At 39.1% G+C, this 15,633-nt stretch overlaps 1 protein-coding gene across 1 annotated transcript in view; it reads left to right on the forward strand.

Moving 5' to 3' along the window:
- Nucleotides 1-15,633, forward strand: part of CSMD1 (CUB and Sushi multiple domains 1) — a gene marked incomplete at its 3' end in the record, with an annotated part of 1,481,492 nt that overhangs the window by 1,299,878 nt on the left and 165,981 nt on the right. Inside the window, exons 28-32 of the mRNA XM_080928326.1 lie at nt 3,038-3,176; nt 6,335-6,522; nt 8,727-8,921; nt 11,845-11,961; nt 15,299-15,412. Of these exons, the coding sequence (XP_080784452.1) occupies nt 3,038-3,176; nt 6,335-6,522; nt 8,727-8,921; nt 11,845-11,961; nt 15,299-15,412 (753 nt within the window). The remainder of the gene's footprint in view (nt 1-3,037; nt 3,177-6,334; nt 6,523-8,726; nt 8,922-11,844; nt 11,962-15,298; nt 15,413-15,633) is intronic.

Here is a 15,633-nt window from a genome sequence, read left to right on the forward strand (position 1 = left end):
CCATGTCTTTGTATATTTGTCTTTGTATACTTTGTGTGTGTATGTGTGTATTTGGTGTTGTGTATATGTGCAAGAATGTGTAAATGTATGTGTATGCATGGTGTGTGACTAGGTACATATTTGTGTGATTGTGCTTACACATGCATTTCTATACATGTGGATCCTGGAAATCGATATTAGCTGTCTCCTTTAACCATTCTTTGAGAGAGTCTCTTTCTCTCTCTGAGTCTCTCTCTGTCTGGAGCTAGACAGGCTCAATAGCAAGTCCTGAAGTCCATGAATCTCCACCCTCCCACACCATCACTATGGTTACAGTTATTCATGGCCAATGCTCAGCTTTATACATGAGTACTGGGGAAGCAAATTTGGATTCTCATCCTAACACCCTGTGCACTTTATCTATGAGCCTCCTCTTCAGCAATATAGCTGAATCTTTAGGGATAAAGTCTCCATACCAGTTTTTGATAATTGGAATAGTACGCACAGTCCCTCAGGAGCCTCTGCTTTTACTTTGCTTAGTCTCTTTTGCTAGAGTCCTAACTCTATAGAGCTCTAAAGAGTGACCATATATCAACAATCTGCACATCCTGTTTGATAGAAGGAGCTGACACTGACCCTCAGGATGTTTTTTTTTTTAAGTCTCAGTGTCTCACTCCATGGTGTGAGCACTCCAGTGTTATGTGAAGAAATGTTGGTTGAGCCTTAGCGTGGACTGCCATGCACTAGCTGTGTGGAGTGGGAGCTGCCCTGTGTGATGTGCTTGTCCGTCTGAGTATGCTGGCATGTATGAGTGTGTCCAGGCAGTCCAGGGTAGACATTTTAGAGTCTCTGAAATGCATCTTTCAAACTCTAATAGTATCTGAAATGTTTTATGAGCTCTCTACTTAAAACATAACACAGTTAAAATAAATGATTCCATACTCTGAGAAAACAAACATGCCCAGAGAGTGCTACTTAACACCAAACTCAGTGTTAACACCCTCATTTCATGGATTTCCTGGAGTTCCTCATACCAGCAGGAGGAACCAGATTCCCTGTTGTTTCCTTCAAGTCAATATTTGAATCACAGTCTGAGCACCCCTCTGAGACAGTGCCCCAAATCTGTCACTCTTTATCTTTGAAGCCCTGCATGGAACAGAATCTCAGCTTTCAGGCACCTCCACCCTCTACATCAGCAAGGCTGCCCTACTGGATTCAGGTTCTTGTGCCAGATGAGGTATGGATACATCTCAAGTGCAGGCGAAAGAGTCATAATAAGAGCGCTAAGGGGACCACATTGTGATTAAGATGGAACTACATACCAGCAGACATAGGGCTTCATATTCCATCAACATGTCTCAGATGATTTAAATGTACCCCTGGGCCATTCAGAGTATGCACAAACCAGACTGAATTTATCACATAAAACATAGTAATTTCACTGAATTGCTTGTTTTGAAAACTTGAATTTTCTGGAATGTTAAGTGACTGGTGAAGGTCCAGTCATAACTGAAAACTGTGGACTACATCTTTCCACCTTCTTTAATTTTATTTACATAACAAGCAAGTCTTTATTTGTAGAGGGAGAAAAAACGGACTAACTGGAATATCTCGTCATTTATTTTGTGGTTTAACTTGAGGGATGCTTTGAAATAACAGGGTCACAAGCCACAGAGTTTGCCTAAAGAATCATGATATATATATATATATATATATATATATATATATATATATATATAGTGCAGCTCCTTATATGTATAAACGCATATTTTTCCAGGGATTGGATAATGCCCATGTAGTAGAAGATGTAATAAAAATTGTGATTAGTACAAAGAATGATATTAAGTACCTTCATATTCTAGTAATAAAGATGATCCTGCCTGCTAACAATACTCAGCTGTAGTCAATAGCCAACTGGTGTAAATGTGAATGCAGACAAGTCACAGCTAGTGACCATGAGGCTGACTCAATCCTTACCATGAAATGTTCTTTGCTTTAACAATAATGTCTGGCCACTATAATCCAGCATTCTCCCTAGGGGCAAATGCTGCAGCTTGGTCCTTGCCACTGCCATCCCTAAATATGTTCATTGTTTGCTTTGTTGTTTTGATCTCATGGGGAGAGGACCCCAACCCCATACTGCGGGAACTTAAAATGTGAAAGAGTCACTTACCAACCAGCCATTTCCTGCGTGCTTGTGATAAAGGAAGTATCTTAGGTGTTAGACAAAAAGAAAAAAATATGGAAAATCTGATGCCCACTATGTTACTCAGAGCCTGTGTTCTAGAATGTTCACTAACCTTGCAAACTGATAAGAAATCGCAGCAGAATTATTGGGATCATGTGGTGACATTTATGAAGGGTTTTATATCGTTTGTATGTGCTTGCATATGTAGACAGTGTGAAGTTTAAGTAAACAGTTCAATTAATTTAAGTAATATTTAAGTCATTAGAAGATGTTTTGTCAGTTGAAATCATGGGAAGTACAGCTGGAGGTATAGGCTCATGCCTGTAATTCTTATATTTGGGAGGGATGAGAATCCTGACGGTTGCAAGGCCAGCCGATGTACAATCTGAATTCTAGGATAAACTGGGCTACAGAATGAAACCATCTCTCAAAAACAAGAAGGTATTGAGGTAGATAGATGATAGATAGAAAGAGATAGATAAATAAATGATACATACATACATACATACATACATACATACATACATACATACATAGATGGATGGGTAGGTAGATAGATAGATAGATAGATAGATAGATAGATAGATAGATAGATAGATAGATAGATGTTTGAATTTTTTCTCTTAAACAGATGCAGTATAATCTAAAGTTCTCATGGATCACATAAAAAAGTACAAACTTTGTGGGCTTTATTAACTCGTCTCCACATTTGTAGGCAAAATGTATCTTTGATGGATCTATGTCTGTAGACAACTGCTCCCATTCTTAAGAAAAAAAAAATGCCTACCTGTGTTTGGTATTCTGGATCTCGGCTCTAAAATAAATAAAAACAAACAAACAAACAACCACTGTGACTTTGTTCTGTGACAGCTGCCTGTGGTGGGAATCTGACCGGTCCTGCTGGAGTGATTTTATCCCCAAACTACCCACAGCCATACCCACCTGGGAAGGAGTGTGACTGGAGAATTAAGGTGAACCCGGACTTTGTCATTGCCTTGATATTCAAAAGGTACGTGTGCTGCAGGCTGCCTCTTTGTAGTAGGATTTTCATGTCATGCCAAGATCACATTTGTTACCTCAGAATGTCCAACTTTGCAGGCAGTGAATTGTCAGCCCAGATACCTAGTCAGAGGCTGGATGGCAGGAGAGGAGAGATTTTTGCCTTAATGGGTAGCATTCTACATGAAAGGCGCACATGGGTTTCTTTCATAATCTATTTCGTACATGAAGGCTTCAGACCAGTGATTAAAAACATGCTGTGGATGCTGGAGAGAATACCACCTTAACATCCCATGTGCTGCAGTCTGCAGAGGCTGGCTCTTTCCCACAGAATGTTCTACTTCATGGTCCCAGGGTGATGCTGTTTCCATTATTAAAACTGTTGGGATGAAGTAGAGATAAAAAAGGAAGTTTTCCCATATCAGTATCTAAGAAATGGTCATTCATCCCTGCTATACCAGATGGTAAAATTCAGTACCGCAAGGATTTACTAAAGTCATTTCCTTTGGGGGTTATGGCTTAAACGTGAAAGGTCCTCTGCTTCTCCTGTCTGAACTCATGAGCACCAGATGGTGGTGCTGTTTGGGTGACATTTGGAACCTTATGAACATAAGGCCCCATTCATAGGCATATATCATATAGCTTACAGCTAGGCTGTTTCTGAAACACCATGATGTAAGTAAGCTAGACCATAACCTCTGGCCTTCATCGATAGAGAATAAGAAGCTATGCCTTCCTCACCATTAAGAATAATATAGCCATTGGACTAGGAGCCAGAATATATTATGTCTTCCTTGGTTGCTTCTGTCAGGCAGTTGTTCATGGTGAGGGAAAATTATTTATACAGTAATGTATTATCACATTAGTATTTACTACATGGTAATTAAATTTTAGTAAATACTGAGATCTTATCCAATAACAATGTTTTTATTTCTTAAAAACATAAATGAATGTGATGTTCTGAAAGCTAAGTATCTGAAAGGTGGTGGTTGCTAGCCAGACCCTTAACCCAAAAAAATAAAGGTGACTAGATATTTGATTTCTCTGCCAGGGTATGGGCTACTTGTCTAGTGCTTTTGAACCAGCAATCAGCTGCTCAGGGGCACTGGCCTCTCTTACTGTCTCTGATAACTAATGGGTCTGAGATTCTACATTAGTCAGTAGCTGAGCACTTTCTCCTGAAAGTTCTTCTACTAATGATCAAAAGAACAAAAACTTTCAGGACACTAGCCAAGATATAGAATGAATGAGCCTGCATGGGTGGAGACAGCCATGCAATTGTTCATTGCACAGTTTAGTAGACCCTCCTTAAAACCTAGATTTCCATCTGATTCCTGGCATTAAAGGGTGAAGTGACCATTGAATCTAAGCAGAGCCTCATTCCTCCATTTCATACTTCCCCTATGCCCATGTCCAATGATCAAAGCCACGAAGGAACAGTTTATTTGATAACCAATAAGGACATTTATCACAGAGAGCTTTACTTGCTGTGTTTTACACACCTCTCTGAAAGATATACAACACAGATAATCCCCCAAATGCTTGGGTTCTGTGAACCATTAGCTTGACCCCTATCTGCATAGTTCTACATTCAGGCAGCTTCTCTGAGCTTAAAATCTTAGTGTTAAGATGAGCACCATGCTGTCACTGTCACAAAATCCAGATGGTGGGAGTTAAGTAGCCAGAATGCTGTGTGGGGACAAGGATGCCCAAACAGGAAGAATGTCAAACATGCTACTGAGGCCTTCATGCATGGACGTCAGCCACCCAGCCTTCAGGGCATTCATCCAGAAGACTGAGTTCTGCTCTATTCTTATGGGGACAGTGAGAGTCTGGAAATTGGAAGAGAGCATTCTAGAACTACAGGCAAAACTGTATGCTGGTACTGTTGACTATGGGGAACAAGGTTCATCACTGTCCCTGTAGACTATATGGTGATGCTGATTCACGGGCACTTGAAACTCAGTACCCAGACTGGGTTGGACCTGGGGATGTTACTAAGGTTTATAGGTATATGATGCTATGGTAAGAGGAAATAAGCCTGATTATTACAAAGGGAACTGGGATTGATTATAAATTAAGCACCAGGACTCTATGTCAAAACTTTTGTATGCCCAAAAGAAGTTCCAGTACAAAGTATGTTTTTTTTTTTTTTAAATTTCCCATGTCTGATTGAATTTCAGTGTTCAGTGGATAATTATGACCATAATCACCTTTGCTAGACACTGGTGATGGTACAGGAATGAACTCTAGAATTATCCATGAAAATGACCATGACTAAAATTATTCTTCCAGTAAAATCAAACATACCATGTGTAATTACATCAAATCCCTGAGCTCTGGACTTCTGCTCTTCCTTCTTTATATCTGACAGCAGCAAACTTGCAAATAAAATGTAAATTGAAAATTTATAAATTTACAAATAGATATTTAAAAAAAACAACAGTAATGTCACCGTGACCTTTGAGAGCAGACATGGCAAGTCTTAACATGGACTGGATATTAATATTAGAAAAGAAAATAAAAGAAAGAAGGGGAGAGAGAAACACAGACTGTGGGAAGGAGGGAGAGAAGGAAGGAATAACAGAAAGATTGGTTGGATATTCAGTGTGGTAACATGATAGGTAATGTTTGTAATCTTTCCATGTAGAAACCATAGCCATTCCCCTCCCCCACTTACCTAAGGAAACAATGACAATTATAGTCTTCAATGTAAAATTAAACCAATGAAAGATTTCAAATTTTTAACATTTATAATATACATCAGTACCAAGTACATATATTTTAAATCTCAAAATACTCACCTAACCATCTAGATTTAGCAGGAATCTGTCAATTTTGAGTATGGCTTCTTTTAAGTCGTCCTTATTTACTAAGTTCATGGGAAGAGGAAGGGGTGTCACACCCCAGTGCTGCCATTGTGTTGTTTTAACTTCACTCAAATTTGTCTACTATTGAATGCATTGGCCATTATGCAACATACTGATAGAGATTAGGACAAACAATACCTCTAATTTAGCATGTTCATTAGTGTGGTATTTAATTTTGATCACTGTAACCATTTAAATTCTTATACAAAAGCAAACTAAGCTGTAATGTGTTCCCCAAAACTCACTCATGAGGTGAGTTGGTGTTGGGGACGTTGGTGACAATCTCCTTCCTTATTAGTTTTAGCATGGAACCAAGTTACGACTTCCTTCATATCTATGAAGGGGAGGACTCCAACAGCCCACTGATTGGAAGCTTCCAGGGCTCTCAAGCCCCAGAGAGGATCGAAAGCAGTGGTAACAGCCTCTTCCTGGCATTCAGGAGTGATGCCTCTGTTGGCCTGTCTGGGTTCGCTATTGAATTTAAAGGTTCGTGATGTGATGGATTTGTGGGGAAGTTAACTGTGTCAGGGGCTGCTTCTGCCATCAGCATTTCTTCATGAGATCCTCTGTCTCAAGCACATGTGTTCCTGACCTACATGCAGGAGTGGCGTGGGGGGGGTCCTTCTGAAGACGAGAGCCCCACTTTTCATGTGTTAAAAATATTTTTATCTATGATGAAAAGTGGAGGAAATGGTTTTGACATGTACATTTTTATCTGAGGATAGATTATGAAATGTGCAATAACTGATCTGCATGGGGTTTGAGACTACTATAAAGAATTATGAGACTCTCAGCGACTATTTGAAATATCCAAATAGGCTCTCAGTGAAGTGACTAGAGACATTGGTCTCTGCATATGAGTTGCTGGCTGTGGGCTTATAGATACCAGAAAGGTTTCAGATAAATCAATGTTGTTGACCAAAATATATAAAAATAAATTTGCCAAATTTAATAAATTATCACATAATATGCTCAGTGTTTACAGTGTTTTCAGCTGTAGCATATTATATAGATTGGAAGATTATTTGCAAGGGAGATTTCTCTTTGCTGATGTTGATCCACACAGTGTTAAAATCCAAATGAAAATATTTAAAACTAATGAATACAACAGTGAGACAAGCCTCTTGTGCATTTCGTAGTACTCACTAAAATGTGATACTTGTTTGATATTTTTTTGTTCCCAGCAATTGTGTGTCATTCATACCCTGAGGGTTATCTCTGTATCTATTCCATCCTTTCTGTCTCTTGCACACCTGACCATCTCTGTAACACTCTTCCTCCTAAGATTAATTTGTACCATGACTACATTAAATTAAGTGAACATGTTGACTGTGACCAGGAAGAAATAAAAGTAACATCACCAATCCTGATCCCAGACCAAAAACAAAATGGAATTCAGTGTAGCCCTTGTATGTCACAATGCTCTTTACATGTATGATTGACACTTAATTTTTTGTGGTAGATCAAAGCATTAGCATTTATAAACTTTTTCATGGAGACCCGGTTTTCAAACCCAAAATATATTTGAAGTTATCCCAGAACCTAAATTAATATTAATCAACTCACTACCCCTCCTTCCTTCCTACACTATCAAAGAAAAGACCATAACATTGAGCTGAGTAAGTGTCCTCTCTCTTCTGGAACACCTCCTGGGAAGTCTGGGAAGTTAGGCCTCACTTGGTCCTCTCATGGGAAGGTAAAGAATGAAGATATGTTTAACAAGCAAAGCATGACTCAAATATTTCACAGAACATGTAGTTGCAGATAGATGTTGATTGATTTGTTGACATTTTGAAGGACCCATTGAAGCAGAAAGAACTGAGGTTGACCGAGTAACAACCACTTCTGATCATCCAGACAGATCTTATGTGGCACAAGCCCTGAGCCTTGCAGTCAGTCGTCATAGTAACCAGTAGTGCACACTTGTGTGTCTTTGATTACTTTGATTACTTGTGCCTTGATCTGAACTTCAGACTGTTGCCACTTTCCTTATAGAAGGTTGGCAATCGCTGGCATTGAGCTCAGCTCAGTCTGGCATGTGACGTGGCCCCTTGGAGCTAGCAGCTGCAGTTATGACAGTTAAGGTAAAATCATGGGCCAACTGACACCCACCAGATTTAGTATTTGACACTTATCCATCAGATGCCATTTTCCTGCTAAGTTTGACAGTCTTCAATGTACCAGCCCCAAGAACCGTTACTCAGGGTCTATCTGTATCGCCATGACAAAGGTGCAAGGGATTTTCAGGGACCACTCTAGTTTTCACTTTATGAAGCCAAATTATCAGTTTTTGAAAAGCTGTGCAACAAGTTCTCACAAGGATGAGTCAGGAGTCAGCTGGAAAATGAGCAGCAGATTTTCCTCAATCAGTTTTAAAATGCACAACAATTAGACCCTCAACAAGCTCTAAAAGGCACATCACAAAACACCCTGGTTTTGCTTGCATGAAAATAATTTTATATCACCCTTTAATAAAAATGTCGCTTTAAAGGGGATAAATATAATTTATTGGAAAATAATTCCCTGCTGTGAGCTAGTAAGCTAACTTGGTCATTAGTTGATGAGGAAATCTTTCTAAGAAGTTTTCACATGCTGGACACCATGGTGGGCCTTGTATGAAGTAGGCAAAGAAACAAAGAAAATAATTATGCACAGATGTAATCATGGTACACATGTTCTTGTTTCTTCAGAGAAACCCCGGGAAGCTTGCTTTGACCCTGGGAACATAATGAACGGGACAAGGATCGGAACTGATTTTAAGCTGGGCTCTACAGTTACCTATCAGTGTGACTCTGGTTACAAGATTGTGGATCCCTCATCTATTGAGTGTGTGACAGGGGCTGATGGGAAGCCATCCTGGGACCGGGCACTGCCTGCCTGCCAAGGTACTTCTGACTCAGTTTCCTTTCCCAATTCTACCTACTGAGGAGTTTCACTGTCCAGGACTATAATCCCCAGCCAGGGTGGGACCCTCTCACTTCCAATTGTTGCTGAGTCTCTTGTACAGTCAGTTGTCTGTTCTTACTGTTCTTGAACAAGGCAATGTTTTAATTTAATTCACATATTTTGAAACTTTTATGCCCATTTTGTTCACTTTTCCATCGGATACACAGGAGGTACATGATAACATTCTCTGAAAGCTTCTCAGTAAAGAGATGAATATGAATTACAGATAAGATAGATGATAGATGATGATGATAGATAGATAGGTAGATAGATAGATAGATAGATAGATAGGCAGGTGGGTGGGTGGATGGGTAGATGGATGGATGGGTAGATGGATGGAGAGATAGATAGATAGATAGATAGATAGATAGATAGATAGATAGATAGATAGATAGATAGACAGACAGACTGCTGGTGGGTTGTTGTGTGGATTGACAGATGGATGTACAGATAGATAAATAAATGATTTAGTTAGATGATATGTAGGAATGGAATATTTGCAAAATGAGCTGCCTGGGTTTCATACAACCAACCTAAAATAAAATAGGTTTCCATTCTTCACACATATTTTTAGACCTTTGGTTGGTAAGCTTTTAAAATAGCAAACCTTTTTTTCTGAAATAGCCAGCTTAAACTGACATAGCTAAGGCAGAAACAGACAGTGGCCTGTCTACATAGAAGGCTTGAAGTGGAAACTTCTCCTTTGGGATTTGTTTACAGAAATAGCCTCCATCTAAAAGAGGAATGAGCATTTCCACTTTAAAACTGTAAGACAGTTATCTCGGTAAGGGTTTCTATTTGCTGTACTCAAAACCTCTATCAAAATCAACTTGGGGAGGAAATGGTTATTTCAGCTGAAAACTCTCAGGGTCATACTCCATCTTTGAGAAAAGTCAGGGCAGAAACCTGAATATAGGAACTGAAACAAAGGGTATGGAGGACCACTACTTACCAGCTTGCTCCCTGTGGCTCGCTCAGCCTGCTCTGTTACCAAGGACCCCCTTCCCAGAGGTGACACTTTCTACAGTGAGTTGTGCTCTGTCACACTAATCAAGCAAATGCACTCCAGGGTTTCGCACAGACCAGTCTGATAGAGGCTTTTTTAAAAACTGAAGTCCTCACTTCCCAAATGAGTGCGACTTGAATTAACTAGCTAGCACAATAGTCATCTTAGATCTTTTGGAGCATGAAACTACTTTGCAATATGACATCAGAAGTAATTGTGGTTTGTTTAAGTTCATTAAGCCTTTCCTGCCTGGCCCTGAATATGTTAAAGTTGTCAGATGTATGAGCTATTGTCCTGAGGTAAGAGGTGAGCCTGCCAAGTCACGGTAATGCAGGATTGGGGACAGTGTCCCAACAGTCATTAACTGTCTCAACAAACCAGTACCAAGTACCTTTCCCATTAGCATTGCTACATTCTACAGAGTTTATTAATCATGGAAAATGTCCTGTTTGTCCATTAGGACTTAATAGTGTACTAATTAGCACTGAACAGATTAAACATGCTATCTTTAATTTCCTTTTTTTTAACTGCTTGAAAATTGCCATATCAAGAATAAATGAACTGTAATAATATAGTGAATGGGAAGGAGGCCAGAAGAAAATGAGGGAGGGAGAAAGAATGGGAGGAAAAATAATTTCAGTCAAAGCACCATGTCTTATTTGTTCATGTGGTGAAACTTATTAGCTTACATATTTAAGTATGAACCAATATTTAGAATAAAAAGAAGTAATAATCTTAAGAAACTGAAATATCTCATATCCTAAAAGCAACATTGAATTTAAATCAGTGTTGGTGCCCCAAAGGAAAAGAACCATCAAGTGATACAGAATGTCAGAAAAGGCCAGGGGAATGGGACACTCAGCTCTGGTGTGTCAGTCCCCAGTCACACAGTTGGACAGAGGAGCAGGTGCCAGTCTCTCCTGCTATTACATACAAAATGCCAATGCTGGGACTTAGTTTACAGCCTGAACAAGTGACTGGGGTTTAATTGGATACTAGTGCCAGGATATTTGAAGAGCATTTCGTGTGAGCTAAAAAGTTGTCCAATTTATCCAGAAAAGAAGCACTATTAGTAAAATTATCAGAAAAAAAAGGGTTCACACAAACTCATAGTATATACATGCACATTCGTAGATACACATATACATACCTACACAAATACATATACATAAATGTCTATATACACACATTCTCATGTGCACATACATATATAGAAACACATGCATACATATACACATATATACACACATGCACAAATACACTCATGCATAAATATACACACATCTATACACACATGTGTATATATAATACATATATACACATATATATACATGTGTGTGTTCACATGTGTGTATGTTCACATATACACAGATACATGTACACAAGTACACATAATACATATATATAAACACATACATATATATATATATACACATATGCACATATACACATACATACACAGAAATATATATGCATACATCCATGCATACACACATATTTCATACACATAAATATTCATCTATATACATACACTCACATACACACATACATTCATATATACACAATTCATGTGTATACCCACATACATGTGAACACTTATATACAATATAGCTAGTAGTAGTATATCTATTTTCATTATTGTTTGGACATGCCTCAGACAGGTCTTGATAATGACATGTCTTTTTTGAGTAAAAGCTTTTGTTCCAGTGAGTCTCTGGCTTGGTGTTCCTGTGGTCCTGCTGACAATGAACGGTTAGCTAATGACATGAATGTGTTTGTTACAAGATGAGTACCTGTCACCAGCATCACCCTCTTCATACACAAAGCTCACCATTCCTGGCTGGCTCTCTTTGCAGCACCCTGTGGAGGCCAGTACATGGGCTCAGAGGGGGTAGTTTTATCACCGAACTACCCTCATAACTACACTGCTGGGCAGATATGCATCTATTCCATCACCGTGCCCAAGGAATTTGGTAAGAAATTGCTATTGTTTTTAACTCATTGACACATGCTTTAGAGCTAATTTATCTGTTGTTTGGTAAACTTAGAACAAAATGATGGAAAAGAAGTGATATTTACTAAAGAAACAGATTTTCCAAACCCATAGTATAGTGTTCCTACTCTTCTACCAAAGGGGTGCCATGTGCCTATGTTTACCCCTGGAGTACTGTTGTATTTAAACCATTAATGTGACCCCATCCAATGCTACCCAGAAATGGATTTGAAGTCAGTTGCTTGTAAATTTCAGGCAGGAAGTCACATGCAGATCAAGAGCACAAGTCATACATTGTTGTCATAAATATTTGGTATTAATGGTGGGTCTCTACCCCACCTTTAGTAATTCAGTTCCCAGATAAAAGCCACAAAACTTTTATATTTATATTAAGCCTTTAAAGCACTAGACCTGGGCAGACGTCTACCTTTTATGCTATTATGTCTATTTCCCTACCAATAACCCCAAGACATGACTGGCCATGTTTCCTCTGGGCTGTTCTTAACGCTAGTTGGCCATGTTTTCATAATTCATCTAACCCGTGGCATCTTTTTCTCTCCTCACCTCCTTCACTTCTCTTTCTCCTAGTCTCTCAGACCCCAAGTCCGGGAACTGAAACTCCACCTATCTCTCTTCTGCTCAGCGATAGGCTGCAGGCATCTTTATTCACCAACCAGAAATAACTTGGGGTGGGGAAAGGAAAGGTTATGTAGAGTCGCTAAAATCTTCCTTAAACTTCCTTATACCTGGAGGCAACCAGGCCTTGGAGGTCAGTATTTAGCATTATAAAGAGCACCAACAGATCAAACCTCAACCAGCAACGCACAGCTGGGAGGTAGAGTCACCATCCTTGAGACTTTGGAATGTACATAGTGATCCTGGTTGTCTTTCACTACTTTCTGTGATGTCCTCACTGGCTTGCAGCTAGAAATACTGATACTATGTTGTTCTTCCCCAAGGGAAGCCAAACAGTTGCTTTTATACTCCTATAAGCTATTTCCATGTTTACTCAATGGTCAACCAAAAGGGGGAAAAGAAAACATAGACCCACAGTTTCCCTTTACAGTAAATCAACGGTCACCTACTTCCATAGAAATGAAACATGTTGATTTCAATGTGAGAATGTACTTGAGATTTTAAAAAAATCTTCAAAGATTTTCTATTATTTTAAATTTAATTTTCTATTAGTTTAAATATTATTTTAAATTGTGTCTTTGTGCTTGAGCCCACTCCAGTTTGAGGGACTCTGATTCCTCCGGCTTCCACAAGCACTGACACATATACACTTAAAGAAAGAAAGAAAAAAAAATATATATATATATATCATTGTAGATCCTGAGTGTCTGTCTTTGCAGACAAAAGGATCGCAGAGCTCCCTTTATGTAACTGAGTGATGCTTCCTTCTTCTTCTGCTTCTCTGTTGAGTGACATGTATGTTTCAGCTCTGGTTGTTCTAGGCCTGGAAGATGCTGCTACCTCAGGCCTTCACATCTGTTTCCCACTTCCAAGTACAACCTATCCAGACAGACAGCCACAGTATCATCTTCACGGTGTTGCTAATGTATGCTAGAAGAATTTTTTTATATCTCATGTTAACACAGAGATACAAGGATTTAAACCCCTCACAGCTTAAGCACTACATTAATCTTCTCCCTGAGACACATGGGTTGTAACACACTTACTGAAGTTTATGGCTCCACAGCTTTCTTCCTTCAGCAGATGAGTCAGGCCCATTTGCTCACCTGGATAGAGAGAGCTTGACTTAGGAATGCTAGTCACCATGGCCTTCCCTAGGTGACTTGAGTCCTAATCCTGCTGATATCACAGACTCGGGCTCCTGTGTTTGCTACAGAACCTTGGGTGGACAGCTACAACCCATGTTAACGAGTTCTTTAGTACTCCTGTAGTTTCATTGTAAAGATTATGTTCCCAAAGAATTCTTAACAGGAAACAGAGACTCACTATTTTAATCAGGAAACTCAAGCTGTGGGCATCTAACATAACAGGATTCAGTTCACTGGGGAGGTGGTAGTTGGGGGATGGGGGGCAGGAACAAGGGGAAGGTGAGATGTGGCTCCTGCTGTAACCTCTGAAGTACATAGTCCTCAGTGAGTCCCATCTCCTGAGAAAACCAACTTAGCCCAGAGGCCTGCTTTGTGATGCTCTCTAGGAGGCTAAATCTCAAGCTGAAAGCTTCAAAGTGTGTCTGTGTGTCTCTGTGTGTGTGTCTGTGTGTATGTGTCTGTGTGTGTTTTTTTAATATGTGCAGCACATGTGTGTCTATAGATTCATAATAAACATCCTTTATTATGCTTACTAACACATTAATTTTCTTCTACTAGAATTTTTCCCTTAAAGCAGAGTACATATCTCAGTCCCCTGATTGTAATTATTTAGAAGGGCCGCTGGGTAAACCTAGCACATAAACAAATAAAGAATAATTAGTTTCTGGCTTATTTGTCAGTACTAAATCACTGGTTCCTCAAAATATTGCAAAGCTCTGTTACTTCATCAATTTTAATATATAAATATTGATTTAATTTGAATTCCAACCAATGTTACTATGTTTTACTTGAAGGCAGTATATCTTACCAGGTCATATCTAAAAGGATTTTTTTTTTAATGTAAGGAATAACCCAAAGAAGTCTCTGAAATTGGGTTCTAAATGAAATGCTTGTTCATTTGGCAGTATGCCAACATGAACAAAGGATTCTAGGAAGTTTCTAATTCCTTGTCAAAGTATCATAGAGCTTGGTTCCTCTGACATAGGCAAATCGTTCATGGAACAAATTATAACTGATCATTAAAAAATCAGAGTACCTTCATAATTATTTTCTGATTATTTGAGTGCTGTATATTAAAAATATGTGTCACACAATATTAAAATTCTTAAAAATAATAATTCCTTTTCAGTATTAAAAGAACAAATTTGTTTTAATTACTGAAAACACAGAACATAAGTTTGTAGAGCTGTTTTTGCTTTGTTACAATGCATTATGTTTTATGTGTAAGAGTGTTTGCCTGTGGATATGACTGTGCACCGGATGTGTGCTGTGCCTGCAGAAGCCAGCAAAAGGCAACAGACACCCTGGAACTGGAGTTAGAGAGTCTGGGTCACCATGTGGGTGCAGGGAATCTCATCCCTGTCCTCCACAAGAACAAGTGTGTTTAACCACTGAGCTACCTCTTTAGCCACTGATTTGTGTTTATGTTTATAAGACTCCTGAAAAAATGATCTCAGGAGGGACAATGAACTCTCCTTTGCTGTGTATAAGACTCCGCCCCACCCTACCCCACCCCACCCCCTTGTTTTCTAGTGGTGTTTGGACAGTTTGCCTACTTCCAGACCGCACTGAACGACTTGGCAGAGCTGTTTGATGGAACCCATCCACAGGCTAGGCTTCTCAGTTCTCTCTCTGGTTCCCATTCAGGTAAACATTTCAAATTATTTTTCATGAAGGTCTACTATACAGCTATAGTGATTATTTTAATCTCTCTCTCTCTCTCTCTCTCTCTCTCTCTCTCTCTCTCTCTCTCTCTCTCTCTCTCTCAGTGTGTATGTTTCGCTGTGATAAATAGAAAATCACCTTTGAATTTCTGAGTCTGCATTCACACTAGAAGTCTTTACGTTTTACTTACTAAAATTTATTAA

This window comes from Micromys minutus, assembly GCF_963924665.1.
Source record: "Micromys minutus genome assembly, chromosome: 14".
Lineage (NCBI taxonomy): Eukaryota > Metazoa > Chordata > Mammalia > Rodentia > Muridae > Micromys > Micromys minutus.